Genomic DNA, 18,131 nt, shown 5'->3' on the forward strand with positions numbered 1-18,131 from the left:
ATTTATTGCCTCCTTTTCATATCCCTTGGAGAGCTGGGAGTGGTAGCTCACATCTCTAATCCTACCTCTACTCTTAGGAGGCTGAGCTAGGAGGTACACTAGCTCAAAGACAGTTTAGACTATGTAACAAGACTCTGTCTGATAAAATTAAATGAGGAGCTAGAGAGGTGGCCCAATGGTTAAGATAAGAGCATGTGTTGCTCTTAAAAGGAACCCAGCTTCAATTTCCAGCACCCATATTGTAGCTCATAACTATCCTTCAGTTCCAAGGTATTGATACCCGTCAGTACAGGCAAAACACTCACCCACATAAATCTTGTTAAAAGCTTTGAGTAACTGACTAATGTATGTAAAGTCTTTACAGCAGTACCACACTGTTCTAAGTAGTAGCTCTCCTAATCCAGAGAAGCCAGTCAGTGCTTTTAATGATAATCTTCATTTGCTCTTATTATTTTTACTTTGGTTTTGTTTTGGTGTGTTTGTTTGTTTTGAAACAGGGTTTCACTGTAGCTTTGGTGCCTGTCCTGGAACTAGCTCTTGTAGACAAGGATGGCCTCGAACTCATAGAGATCTGCCTGCCTCTACTTCCCTAGTGCTGGGATTAAAGGCGTGCATCACCACCACCCGGTTTATTTTTATATACTTCAAAGTTATCCTATCTTTACTAAGAAAATGAGAAGTGAAAATTATCCAAAGCCATATGAGTATTCAGAAAAAAACAGACAAAAAAATAAAAATGTGGGGAAAGGTTGTTAAATATAATAGACAGTTAAAAGGGCTGGGGAGGGGCAAAACTGTAGCAGCAGCCTTGATTTATTATATATATATATATATATATATATATATATATATATATATTGTTATATATATTTGTTTGTTTTAGGAATTAAATAGGAAACCAAGGCTATATAGAAATGCCCTATCTCAAACAAAAAAGAATTTTCTTAGATACTGTTAAATACAAACAAATGAGCCAGGCGGTGGTGGCGCACACCTTTAATCCCAGCACTTGGGAGGCAGAGGAAGGCAGATCTCTGGGAGTTCGAGGCCAGCCTGGTCTACATGAGCTAGTTCCAGGACAGGCACCAAAAGCTACAGAGAAACCCTGCCTCGAAAAAACCAAAAACGAGGTGACTCAGAGGTTAAGAGCACTGGCTGCTCTTCTAGAGGTCCTGAGTTCCAAGTCCGAGCTAGCAACCATGTGGTGGCTCTCAACCATCTGTAATGAGATCTAGTGCCCTCTTCTGGCCTTCAGGCAGAACATTGAATATGTAAAAAATAAATAAATTTAAAAAAAAAAATCACACGCACATACAAGCAAAGGCTAAAAACAACTTCTTACCAAACAGGGAGAGCCATCCACAGCCCCTAGGGACACACAGAACAGCGATTTTTTTGCACCAACAGTTGGTTCCACTCTAGCCACTTTTGTGACCTCCTCCAGCTTGCTGTGCCAGAACATTAGTGGAATGGTAAAACAAAAAAAAAAAAATGGGTTTTTGGTAAGATTTTAGTTTAACTTTACAGGAAGAAGTGAGAACAAAGAAGCATCTTTGCTCTACAAATGTTGATGGCCCAGAAAGCCCCAGCTCCTAGTGGCAGACTTGTCATTTTGGTGGAGCATGAGTATTAAGGAAAACAGAAGCAGGCAGTGGTGTCACGCACCTTTAAGCCTAGCTCTAGCAGGCAGTTCTCTGAGTTCAAGGCCAGCCTAGTCTACAGAGTGAGTTCCTGGACAGTCGGAGCTGTTAACACAAAGAAATCTGTCTCAAATAAAACTTTAAAAGAAAATGACTGCCGGGCGGTGGTGGCGCACGCCTTTAATCCTAGTATTGGATTTCCTTTTAATAAAAACAACCTTTAGGAAGAGGACCTCAAAGAACCCCACACCTCCCTGCTGGTCTGTGTGGTTGCTGAGGAGGGAAAAGACGTTTTCTTCAGTAGCAGCCACTGGTAATAGGTAGAAACCTTACTGAGTGCCTGTGTTACTAGTAGTTAGTGAGTAATGGATTTTATGCCACAGTTTCCTATGTTTTGAGGTTATTGTTTATTTTTCTTATTTTTTCTACTTTTACCAAAGAAATACTCAGCAGATCATTATACACCTTTCCCTTCTGACCTGGCTTTCCTCTCAGAGCAAGTCGCCGCTGCCTGTGGATTTCAGGGGTTCCAAGCAGAAGCGGGTATCCTGAATTACTACCGCCTTGACTCTACACTGGGAATCCATGTGGACAGATCTGAACTAGATCACTCCAAACCCTTGCTGTCCTTCAGGTAATTTAATTCCAGGGGTTTCAGGTTGTTTGTTTGTTCGTTTTTCTAAGACATTCTTAAGCTAAAATTAGTAAAGTTTTATGATAGGAAGTACTATCATTACTGTGTGTAATAAGCAAGTTAGAAGGCCATAAAGCAAATTGAACGAGCCTTTTTTTGTAAAGTGGAGCAAGATACGGTGTAAAACACAAAGCCTGAGTAGTTCACCTCTGTCCCTCACACAGAAGTTTTAGTATATGCAGAATCCATAGAAACTCAACAAGAAAAGGACCGACCTCCCATTAAATGTCTTAGAAATGAAGAAATTAGAAACATAGTGACTCATGATTTTATTAAAATACTGAAATTTTAAAATGTGCATTAAAAAACCTAGATAATGTTGAACGTCGGCTCTTGCTTTGCATATTGCTTTATCATAATTTATTTTGTAGCAAGTCTTTGTGCTGTCATAATAATGTATGGGCAGCAGATCATGGCTTGGTCACTGGGAAACACAAGCCAAAATAGTTTAAAAGTGATGGCTTTGGGGCAGAGCAGGTGGCTGAGTTGGTTAAGTAACTTGCTCCAAGTAACACGTATGAGGAACTCTTCCCCCCACATCCCAACATATGAAGCAGATCATGTCTGTACTCTAGTGCTAGGGTGGGGGAGGTGGAGAGACAGGCTAAGTGAGAGATCCTGTCTCAAGAACAGGAAGGTGAGGCCTGTGAGGTGTCTCCTCGGGTAAAAGCATGTACTGCAAGCCTACAGCCTAAATTCAATCTTGGGACCACATGGTGAAAGGAGGAAACCAACTCCAGGAGTTACCCTGACTTTTCACACATGCACTGTGACTCAAGCATAGTAAGTTTTAAAGATGGGGTCAGTAAGATGGCTTAGTGGGCAAAAACATTTCCCTAACAAGCCTGATGGCCTGAATTTGATGCTCAGATCCCACAGTAGACGGAGATAACTTTAAAATGTCCTCTGACCGCCATTTGTGCTCTATAGCATATCCATACACCTGTTAGATTTATACAGAAATAATAATAAAGTATAAAATTAAAAGATGCCAAGTGAGACCGGTGACTTAATGGTTAAAAGCACTTGCTACTCTTCTAGATGACTGAGGTTTGGTTCTCAGTAGCTACATGGTGGCTCACAGACATCAGTAACTCCAATCCTAGCCTATCTGGTTTCCTGTTCTGGCTCTGAAAACACTAGACGCACACATGTACACATATATGCAAAATACCCATACACTTAAATTTGAACAAGTTGGAAGAGCATTTATGGAAGACATCAGCATTAATCTTTGGCCTCCACACAAGTACACACATCAAAAATAAGGATCATGAGGTGGCTCAGCAGGCAAAGGTATCTACCCCCAACTCAGAACTAAGTTCAGTCCGTGCCAGTCTGAAGTACAAAAAAATGTAGTTGGCAGTAACTTTGACAACTTTAACTAAATAATAGAAATTTCTCTCTCTCTTTTTTTTTTTTTTTCTGTAGCTTTGGACAGTCTGCCATCTTTCTCCTGGGTGGTCTCAAGAGAGATGAGGCCCCTACAGCCATGTTTATGCACAGTGGCGACATCATGGTGATGTCAGGTTTCAGCCGCCTGTTAAATCATGCAGTCCCTCGAGTCCTTCCGCATCCTGATGGCGAATGCCTGCCTCACTGCCTAGAGACACCTCTCCCAGCTGTCCTCCCTAGCGATTCACTGCTTGAGCCCTGTTCTGTAGAGGACTGGCAGGTGTGTGCCACCTATTTGAAAACTGCTCGAGTTAATATGACTGTCAGACAGGTACTGGCCACAAACCAGGACTTTCCCTTAGAACCCATGGAGGAGACAAAAAGAGACATTACTGCAGATGGTTTGTGCCATCTTGATGACCAGAATAGCCCAGTAAAACGGGCGAGGCTAAATTCTGACACTTAAGACTTAAAGGTTAGATCTGTTGCCATGCACTCTCGCCCCAAGGCAATCCTCACAAGGGCAGGGAAGAAGTCATCCGTCATGCCACTGTCTGGATGTGTCTTAGAGAGTAGAATGATTACAGTTTGCTCAGAGAAGTGTTTGAATCCAGCTCAATACAAGCAGGAATGTGTTTGTCATACCTCATAGGTATGGTAATGATCCACACGGATTTCTCAGCCTCTGCTGTTATCTCAGGAGGAAGAAGTGAGATCGTATGTCTGTGGTGTGTCACTACCTCAGAGCTTATTAAGAGGAAATAGTTTCTTCCTCTCAGCATTATATAATTCGTGAACCAGCAACCAGAATTCCTAACTCCTAGTTGTCATCAAATACTTTGAGATCTTCACTCTTCTCTGCCCTCAGAGAGGAATCTTATGCACATGAAGACAGTGGAATTAAGAGTGTCCCTCAGGAGCTGGTGTTGTCTCTTGATTGGTAGAGCAAATGTCTGCCATGCATGTGTCCTGAGTTCACTACCCTGTACCACATGAATCCAGTGTGGTGTGGCCTGCCCCGGCGCTCCAAGGGGTAGAAGATCTGAAGTTCAAAGGCATCTTCAGCTACATGATACACAGACACAAAGTGCCCCCACCCCCGAAGAAGTTAGAGATAAATACGTGTAAAACAAAGGAAAAGAGAAAGTAGTCTCTGTGTGTCTTTTATAACTCCAAACTCTTTCTGGTGGCTTTTTAATGGACTAAGAAAGTCTCTAGAGTATTTTGTTAGCTGTTTTCTCCATGAATAAACACTCCCATCTTAAACTAAAGATCTGTATCTCTTTGAGAGTGTATCAGGGATACACTTTTTCTTTATTTGCTGTATTGATGCTGTTGAAGCCTCTGGCTGTTTCTCTCCTAAGTATTGTGGCTGTCATAACAGAACATTCTGTGAAAATCCAGTCACTGCCATAGTTTTTGATGTCAGATTTAATGTCATGGGGCGGGGGATAATAAGGGAGTTAGGTGCTCCTGTCTATAAACTGGGTATGCCTATTAGTGCAGGAGACTGCGGCTATCTGGAAGCCATGCCACGGCCTGTGATTTGCTTAATTTCTACCTTTCTCTGCCCTCTATTTATCTGCACTTGGTTATTTTTTTTTAATATTTATTTATTATGTATACAATATTCTGTCTGTGTATGCCTACAGGCCAGAAGAGGGCACCAGACCTCATTACAGATGGTTGTGAGCCACCATGTGTTTGCTGGGAATTGAACTCAGGACCTTTGGAAGAACAGGCAATGCTCTTAACCACTGAGCCATCTCTCCAGTCCTGCACTTGGTTATTGAGTTCATAGATAATGCATTTTTTGTCAGGGGCAAAAATTAATACAAATCACTTACTACATAAGCTGGGTTCTAAAAATTGGTGAATGGTAGGAAATTTTTATGTAACTTATCCCTGGGAAAATTTCCTTGTTTTCTTTGATGTTCCTTAAATGTGACCCACCTGAAACCAACAAGCTGTCATTTGGTAAATCCAACAGAAAGTTTATCCTTTACTAAGAGAGACTGTTAGAGTATCAGATAAAGGCATGGCCTGTTTTTAGGAGCAAGTGGAAATAGGCTAGCCAAGGAAAAAGACCTGTCTCCATCCCAAGCTCCTCTTGGGAGCTTGCTAGTTATAGGCCATGCAGCCCAGCTCAGTTCATTTCTGTCTACAAGCCGCTGTAAATGGCTGAGAGATGTGGGGAGGGAAACATAAGAACATGCTGACACATGAACCTTGTATGAAGCTCCTGCATCAGAATTAACTTCTTGAGGGGTAGCTGAAGAGAGGACTTGCATTTGTGGAGGACCCAAGTTCAGTTCCAAGGGATCCTGGGTTCTTGTATCCTCTGGTCCCTAGGCCCACATGTGACATACACAGCAAAACGAGCAAACACGTTTTGTTAAAGACTTTGAGAATGAGTCTCTAAGTTAAACGATCGAATGAGAGTGCAAGGTTAGAAGGTTGCAGAACCTAAAGGATAGGATGGATCTGCATCGTGACAGCAAGTCTAACCTAAGAAACTCCATCCAACACCAAGGAACGAGCCTTCTGGTTTTTTGAAACCAGGGTTTCTCCGAAGCTTTGGAGCCTGTCCTGGAACTAGCTCTTATAGACCAGGCTGACCTTGAACTCATAGAGATCCGCCTGCCTCTGTCTCCCCAGTGCTGGGATTAAAGGTGTGTGCCATCGCTGCCCAGCGGGAAGTACTGTTTTTAAGCACTTCATCACTTATCAAAGGATAAAATGAAAATGTAGCACATATATAATTGATGGGATCAGTGCATGGATAGTAGAACTAGAGGAACTGGCACCCATAATGCTCTCCGCTGGTGAGGATGTCTGCATTATGGGACATAGTCCTAGACTATCCTCTCAGATACTGTTAGGAAATAGGTGACTTCTAAATGTTTTTTTCAGTGGTGTGTCCTTGGGTCCAATAAATTTTACTTCTGGAAACTGAGTCTACAGAAGTCATCAGAGCCATTCAGGAAGGCTGTTGTACAAGAATTTATCAGAGTGAAGATTTGAAACAAGCCACATGTCCAGCAGCAGGAAGTGGCTGGTTCAGAAAGTCCTGTGACTAGACAAATCCCAGTTCCCTTCCTGGAACTACCATCCTACTGACATCCGTATACAGAAACCAGTTGCCTTTTCAAGGACAGTAGGAAAATGGGCAACTATATTTAAGAGAAAATCTGATTAACTATACAGAGTAATATTTTTTACAGAATGTTACATACTTAAGTTTTGTTTGGTGTTTTGCCTCTGTGTATTCCTGATGTTTACATATTTATTTACATTGAAAATCTTAAAATTTATTCCTCTTTTTAAAAAAATAAATTATTTATTTATTTGTTTTTTGAGATGGGGTTTTTCTAGTTTTGGAGCCTGTCCTGGAACTCACACTGTAGCCAGGCTGATCTCAGACTCGGAGATCTACCTGTCTCTTTAATCTCTGAGTCCTGGGATTAGAGGTGTACTGCCACCACCCGGCAAAAGCTTTATTCTTTTAAAAGGTGGTAATTTAATTTTACTTATGTGTGTGGGTGTTTTGTCTGTATATATGTCTATACACCACTTACTCATCTAGGGCCTGGGTGATAGAGTCCCAGGAATTGGAGTTAGAGATGTTTGTGAGCCACCGTGTGGGTGCTAGGAATCAAACTGACCCTCTGGAAGAACATTAATATACTCTTAACTAATGAGCCGTCTCCCCAACCTTAGAAGCCCAACTCTCAAACCTGGTTCTACCTCAGTCGAAATTTAGAATGCAAATCTAGGAACGGCAGCAGCACTGTCTAGTAAAAAAGACTTATCATGCTAAGCACCTTTTCAATCCATTGGTTGGGAAGCAAAGGCTGTGTACTCTACTTCAAAGGACCTTTTAAGGGCTGGAGAGATGACTTAGCATTTGAGAAAGCGCTGGCAGCTCTTCCAGAGAACCCTTCCAGGGTTCAGTTCCCAGCACCCACATAGCAACTCACAATCTTCTGTAACTCCAGATCCAAGGGATTCAACACTGGGTCCCTGAGGGCACTGGCCATTCATGTAGTGCATAGACATAGGTTCAGGCAAAGCACTCAGACACAAAAAACATGTTCAGCTGTGGGGAGGGGGGGCGGTGGCACATACCTTTAATCCCCAGAGCTTGGGAGGCAGGGGCATGTGGATCTCAGGTCTATAGAGTGAGTTCCAGGGCTACACAGAGAAACCCGGTCTCAAAAAAAAAAAAAAATTAAAAGTAATATTTTAAGTGGACATATGCATAGGAAAGGCATATATTCTCAGGTTTTTTGTAGCCGCCTAGATTGCAATGTGGATGGCCTTTATGAAGGGAATTGTTTGAAGGGGTTGGATGATGTATATGCTGAGCTCAGCACCAACAGGTTTGTGAAAGCTCACACTCAGGTGTCCTTCCTAATGTCTTTCCTGCTCATTCTGACAGCCTCTCTCAGGGTCTTGGGATCTTACATAAAATCTCGCTGGGCAGCACTGGTTATTACCCAGTTTCTAGAAATAAAGCTTGAGTTGTGGGTCTGCTTCTGAAAACAGGAATACCACATGATTAACTGGATCCTCTGTGCGTTATGCCTGTTGCAGTAGAGCCTCTGTCTAGTGCCATGTTCAGCCCATGTCTGGTTTTCCCTAGAAGGGTCCCAAAGCCTTTGTGAGACAAATGTATTGCTAAATCAGGCAGACTCAGCAAGGTTTAGCTTTCCCATGTTCCAATTTTCTGAGGTCCTTTTTCACTAAAATAAGCTTGTTTTATCCCTTTTCCCCTAATCTCAAGGCTGTTTATTAGAGTTGGAAGAAGAAAAGCCCTAATACCCTAGGTGGGTTCACCTGAGGCGTATTCGAATGCTAATTAGGCCCGAGAGCCTTGGGACTGTCTACTGATCTCAGCAGGCCCAGAGGCTGAGGAGCTGGGCAGGAAAAAGCCCTGGTCAGCTTCCCAGGGTACAGGGGGAAGAGCGATGAAGGTCCAGCTTACCTAGCCAGCCAATGCATTGTTATTGATTCTCCTTTTGATCAACTACCTGTCCAAACTTGAGCTCCCTTGTAGATGAGTTTATTGCCTCTCAGTTGGTTTCACTGGTAAGTCAGTGTTCTTAAAAAAATAAGATGAATTACTAGAAGGTAAAATGCAACAGCTAAATTTTAGTAACAGTTCCAACGCTTAACTTAAGAGAGTTGGTCCTCTCCTTTCATTATATGGATGTGGGGTCAGCAGGTTTGCCTGGAGCGTTTACCTCACTGAGCCATCAGCTATCTACCTTGCTCTTTTATCCTGTATCTAATCCCCAGAAACTAGTTTTAAGGTTTCAGAATCTTCATTGTTACTTCCCTGACCCAGGCCACTGTCACCTCAGCTAGATTCTTGCAATAGCAGCTCTTCCTCCCATTCATAATGCTTCTCCCTGAGTCCAAGGCAGAATGGCACCTACAAACCCTCCGGCTGGCCCCTCGATTCTGTTGGCTTCTCGCTCCCAGCCACTTACACCTCATTCTTCCTCTGGTGATTCTGCATAGGTAACTAATACACACACTAAATAAATACATGTGAAATATAATTATTTCCCTCCTCTAGACTATCAGTGCCACAAGGCAGATATGTGCTCTGTTTAGAACAATGCCCGGCACATACCTGTTCAGGTTGGCATGGATATGTGGGAAGGCAGTGTTCCACTGCTGTGGGGAATGTAAGTTGGTAGCTAATTGTCAGTGTTGACATAAACTTTAATCCAGCAATTTTCAGTCTCTTTCCTCTAGACCCTTCATGTGGGTACATAATGTGTAAAAAGATATAATAATGAAAAACTGGGGGGCTGGAGAGATGGCTCAGTGGTTAAGAGCATTGCCTGCTCTTCCAAAGGTCCTGAGTTCAATTCCCAGCAACCACATGGTAGCTCACAACCATCTGTAAAGAGGTCTGGCGCCCTCTTCTGGCCTTCAGGCATACAGACAGAATATTGTATACATAATATATAAATAAATAAATTAAAAAAAAATAATGAAAAACTGGTAACTACCCAGAAGTTGGTACCAAGCAGGCCAATAGAGTATGGGACATCCACACTATAGAGCATTGACGTTGAGTGGACATGGTGGCCTGCATCTGGAACCCCAGCACTACGGAGGCAGAAGCAGAAGGGTGGAAAGTTGGAGGCCAGTCTGCTTCCAGACCATCTTGGGCTACAAAGCAAGACCCTGTCTCAAAAAAAAAAAAAAAAAAAAAGATGGTGGTGGTACACACCTTTAATCCTAGCACTCAAGAGGCAGAGGCAGGCAGATCTCTGAGTTCGAGGCCAGCCAAGTCTACAGAGCAAGTTCCAAGACAGCCAGGGCTACACAGAGAAACCCTGTCTTGGGAAAAATAAAAACCAAAGAGTTTTTGTGTCATGTCCCCCTGTTGTAAATATGTCTGGGGAGTTCCATCCAAATGTAGGGTTAGAGAGGAGACATTGGGAGGTGGTAGAGGGCAGCACTATACAATTTTGTGTTCTCTGATTTTTTTTTATAAAAATACATTCATATATTACCTATATGAATTTTTTTTTTTTTTTGGCTCTTCGAGACAGGGTTTCTCTGCAGCTTCAGAGCCTGTCCTGGAACTAGCTCTGTAGACCAAGCTGGTCTCGAACTCACAGAGATCCGCCTGCCTCTGCCTCCCGAGTGCTGGGATTAAAGGCGTGCGCCACCATCGCCCGGCTTACCTATGTGAATTTTTAATTACACATCGCAAACCTTATGAAGAATGCTGTGCAGAGGTTCCGGCACGGTGGCTCACACCTGTGATCCTAACATTCTAGAGACTGAAGCTAAAGTGGCAAGTTACAAAGCCAGTCTTGGCTACATAGTAAGACCTGTCAAAACAAACAGAAAACCCCCCATATTCAGTAGTAAGAGTGAAAACGGGGTTTGCCTTTCTCCACTTCCATCTACCCTGATTCCATGTATAAATAAGATCTGGTATTGGCCATCTGTTGGCAAACAGCTACAGCAGACTAATTCTGGCTCCTTTGCCAGGCTGACTGGAGAATCTGGTCCCACCTATCCCAACCAAAGAACCACCCTCTTGTTTTGTGTAGCCCAAGTTCAAGCACCTCGCTGTGCCCACCAGCCTTGGTCTGCCTCAGTCACGCAAGTACCAATCCTGGGCTTGCTTGCTAGGGCAACAAATGAGTCACATTGGAGGCTGAGCCATTTTGTAAGGCCCTGGTACTACCCTGAAAAGGAGTGCTGTATTCTGGGGACATGCCTGAGCAGACAGCAATGACGGCCGCAGAGCCCTAAGATTTTGCCTTTCTGTGCACCCTGTGTTGGCAGAAGGGAGAAGAGGTAAGCGCTCTGCTGTTTGGACACACCAGAAGGTTTTGTCCAGATGCTGACTACACTGTGCGCCTCTTGGGTTCTCACTGTAGCTCTGTGACCATGTGCTTCCATGTGCCCCATCAGTTGTCCCTTCTGAGAGCCCTGGAGATTGGACCATGGGCGCTGCTTCTTCAGTTTTAGAGGTGCGCAAGCAGAGGAGACCCAGATTCAGCCGTGGAGAAAGTGGGCAATCCTGCTCCTGTCTCTCAAGCCAGTCATGTTCTAGCTGAGCCATTAACCACCCATTCCTGGATCAAGCAGGGTCTTAATGTGAAAGAGCTATCTAAGAATATAAAACAAAACAGGAGTTGTTGCTCATCAGAATAACAGTCCTGGTGTTTATTATTCTGGCAACTACTGAGCATCGGTGAAGGGGTCATTGTATCAGGTGATTGTTGGCAGGCATCTCATAGGGATGGTCTCTTAGGGAGTGGAGAAAACGCCTGCATGACCGTAAGGATATGATAATGGACCAGGCATAGGGTGCAATTCAAAAGACCTTTAACCCAGAGCTGAAGGCCCGCCTTCCTGGAGCAAATGATGTAAAAGCTGACAGCAAGCAAAATTTGGTTTCACCCCACTATTATTTGGGTCAAAGGGCAGTTATTATCTCAACTGTTTCATCCCTCTTGTGAAAACAAAAGCACCTGGCAACATTTATGGACACATAGAACCTTGATGTACCGATTAGGCATGCATGACTCACATTCCGAGAATCATTTGTTGGGTTCATAGCCCGCAGCCCTATCTGTTCCCACAGCTTCTATTCCCCCATTGTTTGTGTCCTCCAGAGAATAAACTCCCCAAAGGCACCCTCATTTGGATCTGCTTCTCTGACATCTAAAACAGTGTTCCGCACATAGTAGCTGCTCAACAAAATGCCATTAAGTGACAGAAACTTCCTTGGTCATAGTCTTGCCTTGACATTGATCCCACAAACTCTCTGCAAATAAGCAGCTGTGGGGGAGCTGCAGCTGTGGGGAGCAGCCGCTGTGGGGGAGCAGCTGCCATCATCTTGTATTTGTGCATTTTCAGGCACCCTCCTCTGTTGAGGAGTCTCTGCTACTGTGGGTGAGGTTGTGGTAGGAAAGATACCAGCTGAACTTAGGGAGCATGTCACAAGACCAAAGAGAAAACAGCCAACTGCAGGAAGCAGACCCTAGCCTCCGGGAAGCAGAATCAGGAGAGCTGTTGGAACACAGCAGCTGACCTGTTCTCCTCTTCTCCTTCCTCCCACTGTGGTCTTCGCTGCCTTGTGTCTTCTCTGCTGTTTTAGTGCGACTATTATGATTTTACTTACCCGGGGCTGCCACTACCTCACCTGAATCGATGGAAGAGAATCAGCTTGGCCAACTTTGGGTCAGCTGCGTGCTTCAGACCAGTTTCCTATGACCAAGGAGGCAGGGATGCCTGACACATAGGACCCACCTCTACAAAACCAAAAGAAAGACAATGGATGGGCAGAAAGGCGCTGATTACTGGAATGAATGATTGACATCTCTGCCTACTTCCATTGTACAGCTCCTTCTTTTAGACTGAAGCACTGGAAGACATTAACCCCAGATCACTGGTCCAAGAGATGATAGACATGGAGCCCGTCCAGCCCCGTTAACTAATGGCTACTTACAGGCCTCCCCCCCAAACAAAACCCCTCTGCGCCCCCACATATCACCCCTTAGGCTTTGTTTGAATGTTGGAAATGAGGTTGAGGCATCTGGTGTCCCTGCAGTCCCATTGCTTTGGAGACTAGAAGCAATTGAGGTGCTTTCAGCCAGAAAAATATAATTTAAGGGCTTGGCATCTGGCTGGGAGCGGAGAGATGTGTTGCCATGGAAATGCCTCGCTTCATTTAACAGCAGCACATCCCTGAGTTTGGTCACATCCACACGGAGGCACACAGCACTCTGTCAGCAGCCCTCATGTAGCACGCACGCGCCTCTGGCAGAAATACCTCTGCAGGATGCAGGGCCTGTCCCCAGTCCCTTCCTATCAGAGACACCCACACTCCTTCTCGTCCTTTCCTGTACGGCCTCAGCCAATCACCCCCAAGCAGCATGGAACACGCTAGGGACTAGAGAGTGACACACAACTGCAAAATTCTCTTCAATAATCTTCTGCCGTGTAGAAGGCCACAGGGTCCATATGCTTTTATCAGTGATCCCGGAGTGCAGCTGTGCCGCCATGCTCATAGGTCTACTTTGTCAGCCTTTTTTGTGGGGGAAGGGAGACGATTCGAGACAGGGTCTCTCTGTGTAGCCCTGGCTGCCCTGGAACTCTCTCTGTAGACCAAGCTGGCCTTGAACTCAGATCCACCTGCTCTTCATCCCAAGTGCTGGGATTAAACTTGTCTGGTTTTCAGCTCCTTAATAAAGCCCAAAGAGAGGAGTATAATGGTTACTGTGCCCAGATGTTTTTCAATTTTCTTAAGAGAACAGGGGTCAGCTTCTCAGGGTAGTCCAGAGGACCAAAGCCCTGCAAGTACCCAGAAGGCCTTAGGTCTTTCAAGCCCTGCAGTGGTGGAAGTAAGCAGGGTGGATTGGAGCCGGGAGGCATGAAGGTCCAGAGATAGTCATTACAATATGATTGATCCAGGCGGTGGTAGCATACACTTTTAATCCAAGTTCTTGGGAGGCAGAGTCAAGCGGGTCTCCATGAGTTCGAGGCCAGCCTGGTCTACAAAGTGAGTTCCAGGACAGGCTCCAAAGCTAAAGAGAAACCCTGTCTTGAAAAACCAAACCAAACAAACAAACAATATGATTGAGCATAATGAAAAGTTAGCAATTGCCTAGACCTCCATTAGCAAGGAAGAGGTTCATCTGTTCAAGTCTGTACTCTAGGGAGTCTTAAAGGACTAAGTAATCCATGTGTGTTTACATGAATATATTTCAGTATGAAACTACATGCATGTAAATATTAATGCATACAAAGGAGCCTGAGACGTGTAAGGTTAGCAATGGGTACTGGTCTCAGCTACTACAGCTGTAGAACAAACCACCCTCATTGTATGAAACAACGACGGCTTCTTTTTTCCAAACCCGTGGGTTGGTGAGGGAACACAGAAGAGCTCACAGACACGGCTGCCAGGTGGATTGCATGGGTCTCCGCATGGCCCTTCATGCAGTGGTGAGACCAGCATCTCTGGGACCCCAGGCAGTATTTCGAGACCACGAATGCAGAGGCATCAGGCTGTGTGAAGGTCCAGGCGTCTGGTGTAGACTCCGGCCTTCACCCACATCGTAGCTGATCCATTCTCCTGCTCAGTCACACCACAAAAGGGCATTCGTACTGGCATGGGAAGACTGTTGTCATCAGCAGCTTGATCTGCCTGCCCTTTAGTGTTTTTTTGTTTGTTTGTTTGTTTGTTTGGGTTTTTTTTGTTTTTTTTTTTTAGAGAACAAAGGAAAAAAGGTGTAACTCTCACCAAATTCTCATCATACAAGAAATCGATATGGGGCTGTCAGACTGACCCAGCACATAAAGGAAGTTGCCTCCAAGCTGGGCCCACTGAGTTTGTTTGATCCCTGGGACCCAAGTGGTGGAAGGAGGAACTGACTCCTCTCAGTTCTGTAAGTCGCCCTCCGACCTTCACGTATCAGTGTTGTAGCTGCTCACATGCATATACAAGAAATAAATAAAATGTCATAATTTTTTAAATTAAGTGAAATAGGATGTTCCTCCTTTGGAGCCCCTCACTCTTGGGGATTCCTTCTCGGTTCTCTTCAATCGATCTACATTTGCTCTTCTTTAAAGAGAGTGGGAGAGAGGACATTAGCAGTCCCCAAGTCAACTGTACAATAGGGATGGGTGTGGATGTGTGGATATTTGCAAGTTCCAAGTCAATCTGGGCTATAAAGTGAGGTTCTGCCTCAAAAAAAAGAAAGGGAGGGAGGGAGGAAGGAAGAAAAGAAAGAAAGGGAGGGAGGTAAGGAGGGAGGAAAGAAGGGAAAAGGAAGAGAGGGAGAGAGGGAGGGAGGAAGGAAGAAAGGAAGGAAGAAAAGAATCCCAAAACTGCAGTTTTGCTCATAAAATAGAATTATTCTCCTTGTTAAGGTCTTTGTTTTAAAAACTGATTTTACATTGTGTATGCTATTCCCGCAGAGGTGATCTGTTCTATCCGCATGAATGATCTAAAAAAACCTCAGGCTTGGGAAAAGCAGAGAGGCTGAAAACAAAATCCCTGCTCTCAAAGCAGCAAGTTGAAGAGGCATGGATATCACTCACTGGTGGGGCACTCACTTGGTACGCTGGAGGCCATGGGCTTCGTTCCTGGTATCACAACATCACCAACAGAAAGGGCAGGTTTGAGGCTTCTTGACAGTAGCCAGCGAGTCCTGACCTCTACTCTGTGGAGACCATGTTAGCAAGAGTTCCTCAGATACCAGAGCCAGAGACAGAAGAGTATGGCAGTTGGGTACAGAGATGAAGAAGTCACGAGGGTGCCACTCCCCTGGGGAGAATGGTGGCAGATGCATGAAAGGGCCCCCAATGGAAGGGAGGCTGCCAAAAGAGCATCCTTCCCCATTACGTCACTCAGTTCTCCATTTCTGTAACGCCCAGCTGCGATCCCTTATCAAGAGGAACGACTCATGTGGCCACAGTTTTGGAGGTGGAAGTCTGTCATTTTCAGGCCTGTGTCCAAGCAGGCCATCATGACCAAGTATTATGAAGTTAAAATCCTCAACTCAGTGCAGAGATAGGAGAGGAGAGTGGGGTCTCGAAAATTCCCTTCGAACACACACCACAATTACCTAAAGATTTTCCAGAAGGTCCTCCTCCCTCAAGGTCCACAGGCCCCAGTGGCACCATGCTGGGTAGCAAGCCTTTACCTCCAAGCCCTTTTGGGGCCACTTAGATCAAGCTCTTTACATTTCCTTCCCAATGGGGGAGTTTAATTAGCAGAATTTCTGGAACTTTCCACCTCATTGCTCCTTGCTCCCCTAGTGGATATGGCGGAGCATCAGGGGCTTCCTCACTCTTGATTGGGACAAATACCTGGGCAGCCTTGGCTCAGAGCTACTTCTTGCCCCTCTTGGGCATGAGCCCACCTCCTCTTTTGGGTCTGTTGTCAGTGCTCCTCAGGACTATGTGGGTGAGGCTACCTAACATCTGGGGTTCAGTAGTAGCAGGCTCGGTGACTGAAGACCTATGGCCACATCCTGCTGTCTGGCCCTTATCAATAATAGAACTGCTATTCCACCGTCCATGCCAGCTTCTTCTTACGATCATCCTTTCTTGGTTGAAAAACCCAAGAAGGAAATGAGCGTGCTCTTTATTGAGAACCCTGTAGAAGAACCTCTAGAAGCCTGTAATACAATGGCTATTTATAGATGTGTGATCAGCAGCCAGTGAGCCCACTTAGTGACTTCAAGTGATAAATAGTTAAGATCTTGTTGTCCTGCAGAGCATCATACCAGGTTTGTAGGTGAGGTTCCGAGTCTCTTGAGAAAGGCTGTCAGGGAGCACCCACAGAGGTGGTGCATGAGGGTCAGGGTTACCCCCAAAGAGTTCTCAAGCTGCAGGGGAGGCTAGAGGCATTGGAAGCTCAGTGGGACCAGACTGCTGACTTCACACCTTTCTCTTGGCAAGGCCCTTAGCTCTGTATCATGTGGGCCGCTCCACAGAGTCGCCTGATCCAAGTGACAAAGAGGAGGAAGCCAGAGCACCCTGGATGGTCTAGTTTCGAAAGCTGAATATGGACCCTTGTGGTTTTTGTTTGTTTTTTAAGATTTATTTATTTGTTATGTATAGTGTTCTGTCTGCATGTGTGCCTGCAGACCAGAAGAGGGCACCAGATCTCATTACAGATGGTTGTGAGCCATCATACAGTTGATGGGAATTGAACTCAGATCCTTTGGAAAAGCAGCCAGTGCTCTTAATCTCTGAGCCATCTCTCCAGCCTGGAGGCTTGTGTTTTATTTGTTAGGTCAATAGCTAAACCTAGACTAGGTGGCAAAGTAAACATGCCTTTGTCTTTGTTGACAGCAACAACAACAACAACAACAACAAAATAGAGCTGTCAACAAACAAAGGAAAGGTGACTGCGCTATCACAAGGTGGTGGGGAAAGAGAAGGGAAAGAGAGTTTGTATTGCAAACTCCCCAACTGTTAGACTTCGTGCTGGACCTGGCAAGCAAAGACAAATGTGCTACTGACACCACACACACACACACACACACACACACACACACACGCACACACACACACGCACGCACACGCACGCACACACACACACCGCCTTCGTTTGCACAAAGCACACATACAGCACACATTCCTATGGAGCAGGCCTTGGATGCCTCTCTTCTTTGTGTAGTCTTCACCTCCAGCTTTACTTGCCATTGAGGCTGACGTCACAGCTTGCTGTGGTTTGCTCTGGCCCCTGCAGGAGCATAGCTGCCCCCACTGGGTTTCCCTAAGGTTTTTTTTTTTTTTTCCTTCACAGAAAAAGCGCTGACATTTGTGGAGCACAACCTTCCTGTTCCTGCTCTGCGGGCACCATGTCGTTGAAGACCTCCACTAGCTCTAAAAGCCAAGTGCTGCTTGGCCGTGAGGCGCCAAACAGCAGCTGTCTGACATCGCTGCCTCTTAACATCGGCATCTCTATGTGCTGCACCAGAGACAAATAACTGAGCCGGGGGTGGAACTCAGTGGTGGAGAATTCTTGCTTAGCATGGATGAGGTCCTGTGTTTAATCCCAACATTGCAGAAGAAAGGGAAGAGAGAGGAGGAGAGATCCAGAAGGGAAGAAAGGAGGGAAAGAGGAAGCGAAGGGAGAGGTGGGGTTGAGACACTGCAATATTCTCTTGCTTCAGAGTGAGTTTGAAGGACACATATCCTCCGGTCCTCACTTTGGAGGGGCCCCTCCTCTAGCCACACACCTCCTCACAGACTCAAAGGAAGTTATTCCTCGGTGCCCTTGACATCCCCTCCAGACTGTCCTCTAAGCCCGGTTATTCTCCACCCAAGAGGCCTGACCCTGCTTATCCCACCTGTCCAAGGCTTGTCTGAAGATTCATCTGTACTGGTGGGCAGCGTTT

The 18,131-nt window shown here is 45.2% G+C and overlaps 1 protein-coding gene across 3 annotated transcripts in view; it reads left to right on the forward strand.

Annotated features, from left to right (window-relative positions):
• The window catches only part of Alkbh1 (alkB homolog 1, histone H2A dioxygenase), a 29,965-nt gene extending 12,082 nt beyond the window's left edge, over positions 1–17,883 (forward strand). The window contains exons 5-7 of one of the 3 annotated variants that reach the window (XM_041658330.1): positions 2,081–2,274; positions 3,766–4,009; positions 17,537–17,883. In XM_041658330.1, coding sequence (XP_041514264.1) covers positions 2,081–2,274; positions 3,766–4,009; positions 17,537–17,548 — 450 coding nt within the window. In that variant the 3' untranslated portion in view covers positions 17,549–17,883. Of the gene's footprint in view, positions 1–2,080; positions 2,275–3,765; positions 5,600–17,536 lie in introns of those variants that run through there. The other 2 variants (XR_005974836.1, XM_041658329.1) reach the window with 2 other exon arrangements.
• Positions 17,884–18,131: the final 248 nt, after the last annotated feature.

The sequence above is a fragment of the Microtus oregoni genome, unplaced genomic scaffold (assembly GCF_018167655.1).
Source record: "Microtus oregoni isolate MIOR12 unplaced genomic scaffold, Mior012 000009F_ref0000495, whole genome shotgun sequence".
Classification (NCBI taxonomy): domain Eukaryota; kingdom Metazoa; phylum Chordata; class Mammalia; order Rodentia; family Cricetidae; genus Microtus; species Microtus oregoni.